Below are 939 nucleotides of genomic sequence, written 5' to 3'. Positions count from 1 at the left end.
AAACCACTGTACTTTCACTTAGCAGCCAAGCACTCTACCCACTGCGCCATCATCAGGGCTCCTTGTAATCACTGCTGCTGTTGTTGTTGTTGTTAGGTGCCACTGAGTCAGTTCCAACTCACAGTGAACTTGTATAAGGTTTCCAAGGAGCGGCTGGTAGGCTTGAACTGCCAATCTTGTGGTGAGCAGTCCACTGCTTATACTACAGTGCCACACCAGGACTCCATGAAGAGGCCTATTTTCCTCTAACGACCTGGACAGCTTTGTCTATGGACTTCATCATCTACTGACCACGGTTCTTCTCCTGTTTCCATCCTGGAGAGTGCATACGGTTTTCCAGTGAGAGACCCCAGGGACACCAGGTGACTGTAGTTCTCCAGCATCACGTCCCGGTACAGGGCCTTCTGAGCAGGGGCCAGGAGCTGCTACTCCTCCCGGGTGAACTCTACAGTCATGTCCTCCAGTGTCAGCGAGTCCTGGTTCTTGATCATTTTCTTCTGTGATCATGAGACAACCAGTAATTAGGATGCTGTGATTTTAATCTCTCTTGATTTGCCCTAAATTTCTGGTTAGAAATCTCAGTCTGTGGCCAAGGGTATCCCAGGAATCCGCTGATCCCAGAACAAGTGCATCACTTTCCTTGATGTAGCTTGGTCCTGGAGCCCGGGCTTCAGTGAATTTGTCAACTGCTGGCCATTCGCCCAGTCCCGAAAAACAGTCTATGGCGGCCGATGAGCTCTTTCTTTTTTCTTTTTTTTGGTGTATTGTTTTTCTTTGAGGTTACCCTGTAATTTATTAATTTCTTCCCCAGTTTAAAACAATCTGTTTTGTCTTGAAATCTACTTCCTCGTAATTTGTAATTCTGTAACTATACTTTTCCCTCATTTTGATTTGTAGTTTTCTTGATAATAAATTGATATAATTGATTCCCGATTTCAG

The 939-nt window shown here is 45.4% G+C and overlaps 1 protein-coding gene across 1 annotated transcript in view; it reads right to left on the bottom strand.

Moving 5' to 3' along the window:
* LOC102820656 (zinc finger protein 613-like) overlaps positions 1 to 314 on the bottom strand; it is a 2,084-nt gene extending 1,770 nt beyond the window's left edge. Inside the window, exon 1 of the mRNA XM_006866066.1 lies at positions 289 to 314. Coding sequence (XP_006866128.1) covers positions 289 to 314 — 26 coding nt within the window. The remainder of the gene's footprint in view (positions 1 to 288) is intronic.
* Positions 315 to 939: the final 625 nt, after the last annotated feature.

Source organism: Chrysochloris asiatica, unplaced genomic scaffold, assembly GCF_000296735.1.
Source record: "Chrysochloris asiatica unplaced genomic scaffold, ChrAsi1.0 scaffold00086, whole genome shotgun sequence".
NCBI lineage: Eukaryota > Metazoa > Chordata > Mammalia > Afrosoricida > Chrysochloridae > Chrysochloris > Chrysochloris asiatica.
The sequence above is the reverse complement of the archived record's forward strand: the minus strand, read 5'-3'. Positions and strand labels throughout refer to the sequence as shown.